Consider the following 12,845-nt stretch of genomic DNA (forward strand, 5'->3'; position numbering starts at 1 on the left):
TTAAATCGCATCGTTCAAAAAGCATAGGCAGTGTAGGCTACGACTCTCCAACGACACCTTGCTTGTGACCTCTGTTAAACTAGGAGGAATGCCAGTGACAAAAGCACACGTAAGCAATTGATACGTGTCCCTCCACCTGCCCATGTCTTTCACACAACTTGCGCTTTGGCCACCCAGACTGACGGCCCAGTGGGCACAACCAAATACTTGATGGGATTTCCAGCAGATACCCTTCCGTGTCCAGGAGCTCTGCGAGTGCTCTCCAAGACTGATGCATGATCAGTGGCACCACAGGTTCCCCTGATACCATTGGAGGCAGGATCAGAGTGGCAGGAGCAAAGCAGGAGCTGTGGAAGACAGGGGTCTGGGAAGGAGGACTAAGACCAAAGTTGGTGCTGTACCACTCCCTCAGTCTCCTCAGCTTGAAGTCTCTCCCTTGAGGGACAAAATTAACCCAGGATTGGGACCTCCCCAGGCACAGTCTGCGCGGCAGCTCAATGGGAATTTTGGAGGAGCCCTACAGGGCTACTCCAGTCCCATTTCCATTCAGTCCACAGTGAGGCGTATGTTAGGACTCCACAATACATCGTGCTTTTGACCACAGGATTATACCACCGGGGGATACCATTCTAATCCTGCTCCATTCCTGCACTCTGCATTGTTTTCAGGAGATATCACAGATGCTGCCCAGTTCCTCCGTTTTGAGAAGATAGGCTCTGCGTTTCCAGCTTGCACTCCTACCCATTATACCCACCCATGCTCAAGACACAGATGTAGTAACAAATCACAGGAGGGCTCAGATTTCAACAGCGTTGGACTCACTTGGACTTCTTTGGGGCTCTCTCCACTTCAAGGGTTTGGCAGATGTGCTTGGAGGAGGGATGGGCAAAAGAATACTCTTTGAGATGTAACAGCCAGTCAGAGCTTTGCCTCTTTGGGCATTGGCCTCACAAATGTACAGTCCAAAAATTAAAATATTTGCTTCATCATATGAAATGGACTATGAAAACCTTAGCTCCCTATAGATATATAAATGTGAGAGAGCACCTGGACTCTCTTGGCATGCCTTGCCTGACTACATTCCCATTCACCTCTTCCGTTTCCCTATAATGTTCATCTGTCTTGAAGGTATCCTCACACTCTGTGTGGACAGGAGGTCCAATTAGGACCGTAAGAACCAACTCTTTTCCAACCCAAAACACCACATCAGCCCCTACACAGACGAACCAGTCATTCCAATGAGGAAGGAACACAAGGAGACTGAGATTGCAATGCAGCATCAACTTTATTGAGTCTGAAGATAGAAATGAAGCAATGCGTGATAGAAGAGATCTGGTACAGGTTGCAATGGGGGCAGCTGGTACTCAGACACGCTCCCAGCGGAATGGGAATCATGTCTTCGTCCCACACATGGGACACGGAGCAAGGCCATTTCCACTTGCTTCAGGATAAACCCAAGGCACAGGACAGCAGGACACAAGATGAACTCGTGATATTCAGAGGAAAGTAGAAGAAGAAGACATCTGCTGGTCATATTCCCAGGCAGTAATATCTGGCAGGGGTGCTCAGCCCGTCTGGAAATGCTGGCCAGCAGCTCTGTCCTCGGTCTGTCACCTGGCTTTGGGCTTCCTGGGCAAGGGGTTCATGGGACGTCCACCTCACCCTTAGCAGGGCGGGTACCTACTGCCAGAGATGCGGCTGCCCAGGCCGGAGATGCCAAAGCCACCAGAGGAGATAGGCACTCCCTCCTGGCTCAGGATGCTGCCAACAGCAGCAGAGGTGCTGGAGCCCACAGCGGTGTTCTGGGGGAAGGAGCTGAGGATGGGTCCAGGCAGGGTGACCACCACGGGAGAGGGCTGAATCACCACCCGGGAGGCCTGGCACTGGCGCACACAGGGCTCGGTGCAGCTGTTGGCCAGCGGGGTCGGGCCACAGGGGCTGCACAGACTGAAGCAGGACATGGTGGTGGGATGGAGGTGGACCTGGAGAGGGGACAGGAGAAGCACAGGCAGCATGAGCAACAGCCTGGCAGCCTGCTGGCCAAGGGAGGAGGTACAGGCTGGGAAGCTGGGACAAGTAGCGTAGGCACATAGAGAGGCTTGGCAACCCAGATCCCCAGAAGCCCCAGAAAAGTCCGTTCAAGGCTTTCCCCCTCCTCCCCCCACACTGGAAAGCAGGACAGAGCTGGTGGGAAGAACATCTAGGAGCAAGGCTCACACCAAGGCCTAAACAGAGGCAAAGGCACCCTGGAGGTGAGAAAAACTAGAGGAGAAGCTGAGAAAGAGAAGAGTGAGGAGAAAGCCACTGCAGCTCACCTTGTTCACCAAGGAGGAGAAGGCAAGAGAAGTGGATGAGGGAGCCTGGTGCAGCACTGCCTTTTATACTGGTCTAGTCCGCCCCAGGCACGGAGCATGCTTCAGATGCTAATGTTTTCAAATAGCTCATCTTGCATGCAAAACTCTGACCATTGCAGAAAATAGTGTCTATTTTAAGTGCTAGTGATGCGACCATTTTGTTTCCCATTTCTAATCGCACCCATTCTATCATTCGCATTCCTTTCAAGTGACTGCATTACCGTCCAAAGTATTTCCAGAGAAATGGACACGTAGGCACAACCTGATGATACAGCCACCGATGATGACTTTCTCACCACTCCAGGGGATGCCAGCCTGCGACTCTGGGGCCTTGATTTAACACGCTGCTGATGACTGCCGTTCTTCTCCTCCTAACCGTGAAGCTTCAGGCTGGACTTCACTGTCTCAAGGCCAGCATCATCTCTCTAAGGCTACGCTTGCATTCTGTTAAAATCACCTTTCCAGTCAGGCCACTTCTGCTCTTGGATTTTGGAATCTCTCTCACATTAATTGTTGCTCTTGGCAGCAATGGGCCTGCCCCTTCTTTTGCAATCTTATTTCTCTCCTTCATACATCCCTGCCTTAAATCGCATCGTTCCAAAAGAATAGGCAGTGTAGGCTACGACTCTCCAACGACACCTTGCTTGTGACCTCTGTTAAACTAGGAGGAATGCCAGTGACAAAAGCACACGTAAGCAATTGATACGTGTCCCTCCACCTGCCCATGTCTTTCACACAACTTGCGCTTTGGCCACCCAGACTGACGGCCCAGTGGGCACAACCAAATACTTGATGGGATTTCCAGCAGATACCCTTCCCTGTCCAGGAGCTCTGCGAGTGCTCTCCAAGACTGATGCATGATCAGTGGCACCACAGGTTCCCCTGATTCCATTGGAGGCAGGATCAGAGTGGCAGGAGCAAAGCAGGAGCTGTGGAAGACAGGGGTCTGGGAAGGAGGACTAAGACCAAAGTTGGTGCTGTACCACTCCCTCAGTCTCCTCAGCTTGAAGTCTCTCCCTTGAGGGACAAAATTAACCCAGGATTGGGACCTCCCCAGGCACAGTCTGCGCGGCAGCTCACTGGGAATTTTGGAGGAGCCCTACAGGGCTACTCCAGTCCCATTTCCATTCAGTCCACAGTGAGGCGTATGTTAGGACTCCACAATACATCGTGCTTTTGACCACAGGATTATACCACCGGGGGATACCATTCTAATCCTGCTCCATTCCTGCACTCTGCATTGTTTTCAGGAGATATCACAGATGCTGCCCAGTTCCTCCGTTTTGAGAAGATAGGCTCTGCGTTTCCAGCTTGCACTCCTACCCATTATACCCACCCATGCTCAAGACACAGATGTAGTAACAAATCACAGGAGGGCTCAGATTTCAACAGCGTTGGACTCACTTGGACTTCTTTGGGGCTCTCTCCACTTCAAGGGATTGGCAGATGTGCTTGGAGGAGGGATGGGCAAAAGAATACTCTTTGAGATGTAACAGCCAGTCAGAGCTTTGCCTCTTTGGGCATTGGCCTCACAAATGTACAGTCCAAAAATTAAAATATTTGCTTCATCATATGAAATGGACTATGAAAACCTTAGCTCCCTATAGATATATAAATGTGAGAGAGCACCTGGACTCTCTTGGCATGCCTTGCCTGACTACATTCCCATTCACCTCTTCCGTTTCCCTATAATGTTCATCTGTCTTGAAGGTATCCTCACACTCTGTGTGGACAGGAGGTCCAATTAGGACCGTAAGAACCAACTCTTTTCCAACCCAAAACACCACATCAGCCCCTACACAGACGAACCAGTCATTCCAATGAGGAAGGAACACAAGGAGACTGAGATTGCAATGCAGCATCAACTTTATTGAGTCTGAAGATAGAAATGAAGCAATGCGTGATAGAAGAGATCTGGTACAGGTTGCAATGGGGGCAGCTGGTACTCAGACACGCTCCCAGTGGAATGGGAATCATGTCTTCGTCCCACACATGGGACACGGAGCAAGGCCATTTCCACTTGCTTCAGGATAAACCCAAGGCACAGGACAGCAGGACACAAGATGAACTCGTGATATTCAGAGGAAAGTAGAAGAAGAAGACATCTGCTGGTCATATTCCCGGGCTATAACATCTGGCCAGGGTGCTCAGCCCGTCTGGAAATGCTGGCCAGCAGCTCTGTCCTCAGTCTGTCACCTGGCTTTGGGCTTCCTGGGCAAGGGGTTCATGGGACGTCCACCTCACCCTTAGCAGGGCGGGTACCTACTGCCAGAGATGTGGCTGCCCAGGCCGGAGATGCCAAAGCCACCAGAGGAGATAGGCACTCCCTCCTGGCTCAGGATGCTGCCAACAGCAGCAGAGGTGCTGGAGCCCACAGCGGTGTTCTGGGGGAAGGAGCTGAGGATGGGTCCAGGCAGGGTGACCACCACGGAAGAGGGCTGGATCACCACCCGGGAGGCCTGGCACTGGCGCACACAGACCTCGTTGCAGCTGTTGGCCAGCGGGGTCGGGCCACAGGGGCTGCACAGACTGAAGCAGGACATGGTGGTGGGATGGAGGTGGACCTGGAGAGGGGACAGGAGAAGCACAGGCAGCATGAGCAACAGCCTGGCAGCCTGCTGGCCAAGGGAGGAGGTACAGGCTGGGAAGCTGGGACAAGTAGCGTAGGCACATAGAGAGGCTTGGCAACCCAGATCCCCAGAAGCCCCAGAAAAGTCCGTTCAAGGCTTTCCCCCTCCTCCCCCCACACTGGAAAGCAGGACAGAGCTGGTGGGAAGAACATCTAGGAGCAAGGCTCACACCAAGGCCTAAACAGAGGCAAAGGCACCCTGGAGGTGAGAAAAACTAGAGGAGAAGCTGAGAAAGAGAAGAGTGAGGAGAAAGCCACTGCAGCTCACCTTGTTCACCAAGGAGGAGAAGGCTAGAGAAGTGGATGAGGGAGCCTGGTGCAGCACTGCCTTTTATACTGGTCTAGTCCGCCCCAGGCACAGAGCATGCTTCAGATGCTAATGTTTACAAATAGCTCATCTTGCATGCAAAACTCTGACCATTGCAGAAAATAGTGTCTATTTTAAGTTCTAGTGATGCTACCATTTTGTTTCCCATTTCTAATCGCACCCATTCTATCATTCGCATTCCTTTCAAGTGACTGCATTACCGTCCAAAGTATTTCCAGAGAAATGGACACGTAGGCACAACCTGATGATACAGCCACCGATGATGACTTTCTCACCACTCCAGGGGATGCCAGCCTGCGACTCTGGGGCCTTGATTTAACACGCTGCTGATGACTGCCGTTCTTCTCCTCCTAACCGTGAAGCTTCAGGCTGGACTTCACTGTCTCAAGGCCAGCATCATCACTCTAAGGCTACGCTTACATTCTGTTAAAATCACCTTTCCAGTCAGGCCACTTCTGCTCTTGGATTTTGGAATCTCTCTCACATTAATTGTTGCTCTTGGCAGCAATGGGCCTGCCTCTTCTTTTGCAATCTTATTTCTCTCCTTCATACATCCCTGCCTTAAATCGCATCGTTCCAAAAGAATAGGCAGTGTAGGCTACGACTCTCCAACGACACCTTGCTTGTGACCTCTGTTAAACTAGGAGGAATGCCAGTGACAAAAGCACACGTAAGCAATTGATACGTGTCCCTCCACCTGCCCATGTCTTTCACACAACTTGCGCTTTGGCCACCCAGACTGACGGCCCAGTGGGCACAACCAAATACTTGATGGGATTTCCAGCAGATACCCTTCCCTGTCCAGGAGCTCTGCGAGTGCTCTCCAAGACTGATGCATGATCAGTGGCACCACAGGTTCCCCTGATTCCATTGGAGGCAGGATCAGAGTGGCAGGAGCAAAGCAGGAGCTGTGGAAGACAGGGGTCTGGGAAGGAGGACTATGACCAAAGTTGGTGCTGTACCACTCCCTCAGTCTCCTCAGCTTGAAGTCTCTCCCTTGAGGGACAAAATTAACCCAGGATTGGGACCTCCCCAGGCACAGTCTGCGCGGCAGCTCAATGGGAATTTTGGAGGAGCCCTACAGGGCTACTCCAGTCCCATTTCCATTCAGTCCACAGTGAGGCGTATGTTAGGACTCCACAGTACATCGTGCTTTTGACCACAGGATTATACCACCGGGGGATACCATTCTAATCCTGCTCCATTCCTGCACTCTGCATTGTTTTCAGGAGATATCACAGATGCTGCCCAGTTCCTCCGTTTTGAGAAGATAGGCTCTGCGTTTCCAGCTTGCACTCCTACCCATTATACCCACCCATGCTCAAGACACAGATGTAGTAACAAATCACAGGAGGGCTCAGATTTCAACAGCGTTGGACTCACTTGGACTTCTTTGGGGCTCTCTCCACTTCAAGGGTTTGGCAGATGTGCTTGGAGGAGGGATGGGCAAAAGAATACTCTTTGAGATGTAACAGCCAGTCAGAGCTTTGCCTCTTTGGGCATTGGCCTCACAAATGTACAGTCCAAAAATTAAAATATTTGCTTCATCATATGAAATGGACTATGAAAACCTTAGCTCCCTATAGATATATAAATGTGAGAGAGCACCTGGACTCTCTTGGCATGCCTTGCCTGACTACATTCCCATTCACCTCTTCCGTTTCCCTATAATGTTCATCTGTCTTGAAGGTATCCTCACACTCTGTGTGGACAGGAGGTCCAATTAGGACCGTAAGAACCAACTCTTTTCCAACCCAAAACACCACATCAGCCCCTACACAGACGAACCAGTCATTCCAATGAGGAAGGAACACAAGGAGACTGAGATTGCAATGCAGCATCAACTTTATTGAGTCTGAAGATAGAAATGAAGCAATGCATGATAGAAGAGATCTGGTACAGGTTGCAATGGGGGCAGCTGGTACTCAGACACGCTCCCAGCGGAATGGGAATCATGTCTTCGTCCCACACATGGGACACGGAGCAAGGCCATTTCCACTTGCTTCAGGATAAACCCAAGGCACAGGACAGCAGGACACAAGATGAACTCGTGATATTCAGAGGAAAGTAGAAGAAGAAGACATCTGCTGGTCATATTCCCGGGCTATAACATCTGGCCAGGGTGCTCAGCCCGTCTGGAAATGCTGGCCAGCAGCTCTGTCCTCAGTCTGTCACCTGGCTTTGGGCTTCCTGGGCAAGGGGTTCATGGGACGTCCACCTCACCCTTAGCAGGGCGGGTACCTACTGCCAGAGATGCAGCTGCCCAGGCCGGAGATGCCAAAGCCACCAGAGGAGATAGGCACTCCCTCCTGGCTCAGGATGCTGCCAACAGCAGCAGAGGTGCTGGAGCCCACAGCGGTGTTCTGGGGGAAGGAGCTGAGGATGGGTCCAGGCAGGGTGACCACCACGGAAGAGGGCTGGATCACCACCCGGGAGGCCTGGCACTGGCGCACACAGGGCTCGGTGCAGCTGTTGGCCAGCGGGGTCGGGCCACAGGGGCTGCACAGACTGAAGCAGGACATGGTGGTGGGATGGAGGTGGACCTGGAGAGGGGACAGGAGAAGCACAGGCAGCATGAGCAACAGCCTGGCAGCCTGCTAGCCAAGGGAGGAGGTACAGGCTGGGAAGCTGGGACAAGTAGCGTAGGCACATAGAGAGGCTTGGCAACCCAGATCCCCAGAAGCCCCAGAAAAGTCCGTTCAAGGCTTTCCCCCTCCTCCCCCCACACTGGAAAGCAGGACAGAGCTGGTGGGAAGAACATCTAGGAGCAAGGCTCACACCAAGGCCTAAACAGAGGCAAAGGCACCCTGGAGGTGAGAAAAACTAGAGGAGAAGCTGAGAAAGAGAAGAGTGAGGAGAAAGCCACTGCAGCTCACCTTGTTCACCAAGGAGGAGAAGGCAAGAGAAGTGGATGAGGGAGCCTGGTGCTGCACTGCCTTTTATACTGGTCTAGTCCGCCCCAGGCACGGAGCATGCTTCAGATGCTAATGTTTACAAATAGCTCAACTTGCATGCAAAACTCTGACCATTGCAGAAAATAGTGTCTATTTTAAGTGCTAGTGATGCGACCATTTTCTTTCCCATTTCTAATCGCACCCATTCTATCATTCGCATTCCTTTCAAGTGACTGCATTACCGTCCAAAGTATTTCCAGAGAAATGGACACGTAGGCACAACCTGATGATACAGCCACCGATGATGACTTTCTCACCACTCCAGGGGATGCCAGCCTGCGACTCTGGGGCCTTGATTTAACACGCTGCTGATGACTGCCGTTCTTCTCCTCCTAACCGTGAAGCTTCAGGCTGGACTTCACTGTCTCAAGGCCAGCATCATCTCTCTAAGGCTATGCTTACATTCTGTTAAAATCACCTTTCCAGTCAGGCCACTTCTGCTCTTGGATTTTGGAATCTCTCTCACATTAATTGTTGCTCTTGGCAGCAATGGGCCTGCCCCTTCTTTTGCAATCTTATTTCTCTCCTTCATACATCCCTGCCTTAAATCGCATCGTTCCAAAAGAATAGGCAGTGTAGGCTACGACTCTCCAACGACACCTTGCTTGTGACCTCTGTTAAACTAGGAGGAATGCCAGTGACAAAAGCACACGTAAGCAATTGATACGTGTCCCTCCACCTGCCCATGTCTTTCACACAACTTGCGCTTTGGCCACCCAGACTGACGGCCCAGTGGGCACAACCAAATACTTGATGGGATTTCCAGCAGATACCCTTCCCTGTCCAGGAGCTCTGCGAGTGCTCTCCAAGACTGATGCATGATCAGTGGCACCACAGCTTCCCCTGATTCCATTGGAGGCAGGATCAGAGTGGCAGGAGCAAAGCAGGAGCTGTGGAAGACAGGGGTCTGGGAAGGAGGACTAAGACCAAAGTTGGTGCTGTACCACTCCCTGTCTCCTCAGCTTGAAGTCTCTCCCTTGAGGGACAAAATTAACCCAGGATTGGGACCTCCCCAGGCACAGTCTGCGCGGCAGCTCAATGGGAATTTTGGAGGAGCCCTACAGGGCTACTCCAGTCCCATTTCCATTCAGTCCACAGTGAGGCGTATGTTAGGACTCCACAATACATCGTGCTTTTGACCACAGGATTATACCACCGGGGGATACCATTCTAATCCTGCTCCATTCCTGCACTCTGCATTGTTTTCAGGAGATATCACAGATGCTGCCCAGTTCCTCCGTTTTGAGAAGATAGGCTCTGCGTTTCCAGCTTGCACTCCTACCCATTATACCCACCCATGCTCAAGACACAGATGTAGTAACAAATCACAGGAGGGCTCAGATTTCAACAGCGTTGGACTCACTTGGACTTCTTTGGGGCTCTCTCCACTTCAAGGGATTGGCAGATGTGCTTGGAGGAGGGATGGGCAAAAGAATACTCTTTGAGATGTAACAGCCAGTCAGAGCTTTGCCTCTTTGGGCATTGGCCTCACAAATGTACAGTCCAAAAATTAAAATATTTGCTTCATCATATGAAATGGACTATGAAAACCTTAGCTCCCTATAGATATATAAATGTGAGAGAGCACCTGGACTCTCTTGGCATGCCTTGCCTGACTACATTCCCATTCACCTCTTCCGTTTCCCTATAATGTTCATCTGTCTTGAAGGTATCCTCACACTCTGTGTGGACAGGAGGTCCAATTAGGACCGTAAGAACCAACTCTTTTCCAACCCAAAACACCACATCAGCCCCTACACAGACGAACCAGTCATTCCAATGAGGAAGGAACACAAGGAGACTGAGATTGCAATGCAGCATCAACTTTATTGAGTCTGAAGATAGAAATGAAGCAATGCGTGATAGAAGAGATCTGGTACAGGTTGCAATGGGGGCAGCTGGTACTCAGACACGCTCCCAGCGGAATGGGAATCATGTCTTCGTCCCACACATGGGACACGGAGCAAGGCCATTTCCACTTGCTTCAGGATAAACCCAAGGCACAGGACAGCAGGACACAAGATGAACTCGTGATATTCAGAGGAAAGTAGAAGAAGAAGACATCTGCTGGTCATATTCCCAGGCAGTAATATCTGGCAGGGGTGCTCAGCCCGTCTGGAAATGCTGGCCAGCAGCTCTGTCCTCAGTCTGTCACCTGGCTTTGGGCTTCCTGGGCAAGGGGTTCATGGGACGTCCACCTCACCCTTAGCAGGGCGGGTACCTACTGCCAGAGATGCAGCTGCCCAGGCCGGAGATGCCAAAGCCACCAGAGGAGATAGGCACTCCCTCCTGGCTCAGGATGCTGCCAACAGCAGCAGAGGTGCTGGAGCCCACAGCGGTGTTCTGGGGGAAGGAGCTGAGGATGGGTCCAGGCAGGGTGACCACCACGGAAGAGGGCTGGATCACCACCCGGGAGGCCTGGCACTGGCGCACACAGGGCTCGGTGCAGCTGTTGGCCAGCGGGGTTGGGCCACAGGGGCTGCACAGACTGAAGCAGGACATGGTGGTGGGATGGAGGTGGACCTGGAGAGGGGACAGGAGAAGCACAGGCAGCATGAGCAACAGCCTGGCAGCCTGCTGGCCAAGGGAGGAGGTACAGGCTGGGAAGCTGGGATAAGTAGCGTAGGCACATAGAGAGGCTTGGCAACCCAGATCCCCAGAAGCCCCAGAAAAGTCCGTTCAAGGCTTTCCCCCTCCTCCCCCCACACTGGAAAGCAGGACAGAGCTGGTGGGAAGAACATCTAGGAGCAAGGCTCACACCAAGGCCTAAACAGAGGCAAAGGCACCCTGGAGGTGAGAAAAACTAGAGGAGAAGCTGAGAAAGAGAAGAGTGAGGAGAAAGCCACTGCAGCTCACCTTGTTCACCAAGGAGGAGAAGGCAAGAGAAGTGGATGAGGGAGCCTGGTGCTGCACTGCCTTTTATACTGGTCTAGTCCGCCCCAGGCACAGAGCATGCTTCAGATGCTAATGTTTACAAATAGCTCATCTTGCATGCAAAACTCTGACCATTGCAGAAAATAGTGTCTATTTTAAGTTCTAGTGATGCGACCATTTTGTTTCCCATTTCTAATCGCACCCATTCTATCATTCGCATTCCTTTCAAGTGACTGCATTACCGTCCAAAGTATTTCCAGAGAAATGGACACGTAGGCACAACCTGATGATACAGCCACCGATGATGACTTTCTCACCACTCCAGGGGATGCCAGCCTGCGACTCTGGGGCCTTGATTTAACACGCTGCTGATGACTGCCGTTCTTCTCCTCCTAACCGTGAAGCTTCAGGCTGGACTTCACTGTCTCAAGGCCAGCATCATCACTCTAAGGCTACGCTTACATTCTGTTAAAATCACCTTTCCAGTCAGGCCACTTCTGCTCTTGGATTTTGGAATCTCTCTCACATTAATTGTTGCTCTTGGCAGCAATGGGCCTGCCTCTTCTTTTGCAATCTTATTTCTCTCCTTCGTACATCCCTGCCTTAAATCGCATCGTTCCAAAAGAATAGGCAGTGTAGGCTACGACTCTCCAACGACACCTTGCTTGTGACCTCTGTTAAACTAGGAGGAATGCCAGTGACAAAAGCACACGTAAGCAATTGATACGTGTCCTTCCACCTGCCCATGTCTTTCACACAACTTGCGCTTTGGCCACCCAGACTGACGGCCCAGTGGGCACAACCAAATACTTGATGGGATTTCCAGCAGATACCCTTCCGTGTCCAGGAGCTCTGCGAGTGCTCTCCAAGACTGATGCATGATCAGTGGCACCACAGGTTCCCCTGATACCATTGGAGGCAGGATCAGAGTGGCAGGAGCAAAGCAGGAGCTGTGGAAGACAGGGGTCTGGGAAGGAGGACTAAGACCAAAGTTGGTGCTGTACCACTCCCTCAGTCTCCTCAGCTTGAAGTCTCTCCCTTGAGGGACAAAATTAACCCAGGATTGGGACCTCCCCAGGCACAGTCTGCGCGGCAGCTCACTGGGAATTTTGGAGGAGCCCTACAGGGCTACTCCAGTCCCATTTCCATTCAGACCACAGTGATGCGTATGATAGGACTCCACAATACATCGTGCTTTTGACCACAGGATTATACCACCGGGGGATACCATTCTAATCCTGCTCCATTCCTGCACTCTGCATTGTTTTCAGGAGATATCACAGATGCTGCCCAGTTCCTCCGTTTTGAGAAGATAGGCTCTGCGTTTCCAGCTTGCACTCCTACCCATTATACCCACCCATGCTCAAGACACAGATGTAGTAACAAATCACAGGAGGGCTCAGATTTCAACAGCGTTGGACTCACTTGGACTTCTTTGGGGCTCTCTCCACTTCAAGGGTTTGGCAGATGTGCTTGGAGGAGGGATGGGCAAAAGAATACTCTTTGAGATGTAACAGCCAGTCAGAGCTTTGCCTCTTTGGGCATTGGCCTCACAAATGTACAGTCCAAAAATTAAAATGTTTGCTTCATCATATGAAATGGACTATGAAAACCTTAGCTCCCTATAGATATATAAATGTGAGAGAGCACCTGGACTCTCTTGGCATGCCTTGCCTGACTACATTCCCATTCACCTCTTCCGTTTC

General features: G+C 51.5%; 4 protein-coding genes across 5 annotated transcripts; all 4 read right to left on the reverse strand.

Moving 5' to 3' along the window:
* Nucleotides 1–1,266: 1,266 nt before the first annotated feature.
* Nucleotides 1,267–5,288, reverse strand: LOC121107568 (feather keratin 1-like). Of its 2 annotated transcripts, none has more exons than XM_046904012.1 (2): nucleotides 5,252–5,288; nucleotides 1,267–1,982 (listed from the first exon to the last, which is right to left on the reverse strand). In XM_046904012.1, the coding sequence occupies exon 2, from the start codon at nucleotides 1,959–1,961 to the stop codon at nucleotides 1,665–1,667; it is 297 nt and encodes a 98-aa protein (XP_046759968.1). In that variant the 5' UTR covers nucleotides 1,962–1,982; nucleotides 5,252–5,288; the 3' UTR covers nucleotides 1,267–1,664. The 2 variants fall into 2 exon arrangements, with proteins under 2 accessions (XP_046759968.1, XP_046759967.1); XM_046904011.1 differs by lacking the exon at nucleotides 5,252–5,288 and adding an exon at nucleotides 2,316–2,352.
* LOC121107569 (feather keratin 3-like) lies at nucleotides 4,203–5,288 on the reverse strand. The gene is made up of 2 exons (XM_046904013.1): nucleotides 5,252–5,288; nucleotides 4,203–4,918 (listed from the first exon to the last, which is right to left on the reverse strand). The coding sequence occupies exon 2, from the start codon at nucleotides 4,895–4,897 to the stop codon at nucleotides 4,601–4,603; it is 297 nt and encodes a 98-aa protein (XP_046759969.1). The 5' UTR covers nucleotides 4,898–4,918; nucleotides 5,252–5,288; the 3' UTR covers nucleotides 4,203–4,600.
* Nucleotides 5,289–7,161: 1,873 nt separating this feature from the next.
* LOC100859148 (feather keratin 3-like) lies at nucleotides 7,162–8,224 on the reverse strand. The gene is made up of 2 exons (NM_001277795.2): nucleotides 8,188–8,224; nucleotides 7,162–7,854 (listed from the first exon to the last, which is right to left on the reverse strand). Exon 2 carries the CDS (start codon nucleotides 7,831–7,833, stop codon nucleotides 7,537–7,539), a length of 297 nt encoding a protein of 98 aa, NP_001264724.2. The 5' UTR covers nucleotides 7,834–7,854; nucleotides 8,188–8,224; the 3' UTR covers nucleotides 7,162–7,536.
* Nucleotides 8,225–10,081: 1,857 nt separating this feature from the next.
* On the reverse strand, nucleotides 10,082–11,137 carry LOC100859191 (feather keratin 3-like). The gene is made up of 2 exons (NM_001277808.3): nucleotides 11,122–11,137; nucleotides 10,082–10,788 (listed from the first exon to the last, which is right to left on the reverse strand). The coding sequence occupies exon 2, from the start codon at nucleotides 10,765–10,767 to the stop codon at nucleotides 10,471–10,473; it is 297 nt and encodes a 98-aa protein (NP_001264737.3). The 5' UTR covers nucleotides 10,768–10,788; nucleotides 11,122–11,137; the 3' UTR covers nucleotides 10,082–10,470.
* Between the last annotated feature and the right edge of the window lie 1,708 nt (nucleotides 11,138–12,845).

Source organism: Gallus gallus, chromosome 25 (genome assembly GCF_016699485.2).
Source record: "Gallus gallus isolate bGalGal1 chromosome 25, bGalGal1.mat.broiler.GRCg7b, whole genome shotgun sequence".
Lineage (NCBI taxonomy): Eukaryota > Metazoa > Chordata > Aves > Galliformes > Phasianidae > Gallus > Gallus gallus.